We start from the raw sequence: 2,015 nt of genomic DNA on the forward strand, positions 1-2,015 counted from the left end.
ACCATGGCACGACGTTAACTCGACGCACGAGAAATGAACGCGTGCGCGAGTTAACGGGTCGTCCATACGAAAATTTCTCTAATCACGTACTTTTTCGACTGTTCAAGGATCGACTCATAATTAGTTTATCCTTGAGTTTTCCTCGAATATCTCTCTCTCTCTCTCTCTATCTCTCTATCTCTCTATCTCTCTATCTATCTATCTCTCTACGAACCTTGACCAATCGTCACGTAAACAATTTTTTAGTTAAATTCCTTCGTCGGCCTGGTTCGTACGCGGCTCGCGACTTTCTAACCAGCCGTATTCATCGAGTCCTTCGAGTCGAACAGGGTACACATTCGTTCTTAGAGACGTAAGTAGGTACGAGGTTTCCTCGTTGGTCGTATTTGTTATACCGCGTCTTTCGGAAACGGAAGAAGCCGAGTTAAAGGGAATTTGAACGAATTGTGACCCGATGGTGCCCGACTCGGGGGGTCGAGCTGCTTTCGCAGTTGGTCGCGAGCTACGGCCGATCACCGACGAGATTTCCCTCCCGTGTTTTCGTTTTGGTTTCCCTCCCCCCTATAACTGAGTGTTATACAGTCCCCGGGGCTCCGCCTCGCAATGTAAGCGGACAAGCGATCAGCCCGACCTCCATATTGGTAACATGGGAACCTCCGCCTGCCGATCGATCGAACGGGAGGATCGCGTACTACAAGCTGCAGGTCGTGGAGAGCGGACGCTCCGACTCGGAGGCAAAAGTTATCAAACTGAATGACACGCAATTCGTGTTGGACGAACTGAAAAAGTGGACCGAGTACCGGATTTGGGTATTGGCCGGGACCAGCGTAGGTGACGGACCTCCGAGTTATCCTATCTCGGTCAGAACTCACGAGGACGGTATGTATCATTGACGCTAATATCATCTTCTTTTACGTTTAATCGAACCTCTCGAAGCGTGGCGCTTCACGTCCGTTACGTCGCGCGTTATTCCTTCGATCGTAAAACTCGATCCGCAAAACCGTGGAGAACGTGAAAGAAGCGCCACGCTTCCACGTCCATAGTGACATACCGCACTCTTGCGAAGACGATATCGTCGTCGCGCAACAGCCAAAAATATAAAAGCCCGCCAAAAATCACTCCGAAGAATGTTCGCGCGATTGCAGTGCGGGTTGCGATGACACGCCCTGATATTCTCGAGCCGGTGACGTTCGGTCTGTCCGTCAATTCACTCTACATTCTACATGTGTATATTAAATGGTATTTTCGATTTCAGATTCCGCTAACGTGTCTCTTCGTGCCTATCTCTTCCCCGACTTACACTCGTTCCCCTTCCCGACCTTCTCTCTTCTATCTCCACCCCAGCCCCCTTTTTTCTCTCTCCCTTCTCTCTTCTATCTTGTTCGACAACGTTTTCCTGTGTTTCCGTTCTAGATTACATTTGTCGTTGTTGTATTCTATTCCATCCGATTTCATTCAATTACACTACATTATTGTTACGTTATATTATATATTCCATTCTATTCTATTCTATCGTATAATACGTAAAAGCATCTCTCCTCTCAGGCCAGTTTTGCCTTTCAGTTGAGCTTTCGAGAAACGAACTGTCATAGTCGCGGCGACAAAGAAGATACGGGGACGAACTCGCGGCCCTTTGTTTCTCTCTCCGTTCAAACTGTCACGATGTAATAACGAAGAAAAGAGAAAAAATTCGCTTTTTGCTGCGCGAACGTAAGTTTTTTGAACGCGCACTGCAATTTTTTCGCGTCTCTCCTTTTTAAGCTGCTCCACCGCTCTCCTGTCGCTTCTCTCCCATGTGATTTTTTTTACTCTGTTTTGGTTTTTGCTCTCCTTTTTGAACGGGACGCGACACCATAATGCGGCGGCGAAACGCCAAATCATGTTGGCCCTACTTTTTTGGCTGGCGAGATTTTATATTTTTGGAATTTTTGCGAGTTACAACGATTCTCCACGAATTACTCTGTATACACCCAAAAGGCCCCTCTACTTTTTCCCCCGACCCCTACTAGAGAGCC

The 2,015-nt window shown here is 47.5% G+C and overlaps 1 protein-coding gene across 1 annotated transcript in view; it reads left to right on the forward strand.

Annotated features, from left to right (window-relative positions):
• LOC108579503 (tyrosine-protein phosphatase Lar-like) overlaps positions 1–2,015 on the forward strand; it is a 110,556-nt gene that overhangs the window by 106,328 nt on the left and 2,213 nt on the right. Inside the window, 1 exon segment of the mRNA XM_017943047.1 lies at positions 583–879. Coding sequence (XP_017798536.1) covers positions 583–879 — 297 coding nt within the window.

The sequence above is a fragment of the Habropoda laboriosa genome, unplaced genomic scaffold (genome assembly GCF_001263275.1).
Source record: "Habropoda laboriosa isolate 0110345459 unplaced genomic scaffold, ASM126327v1 scaffold33, whole genome shotgun sequence".
Classification (NCBI taxonomy): Eukaryota; Metazoa; Arthropoda; class Insecta; order Hymenoptera; family Apidae; genus Habropoda; species Habropoda laboriosa.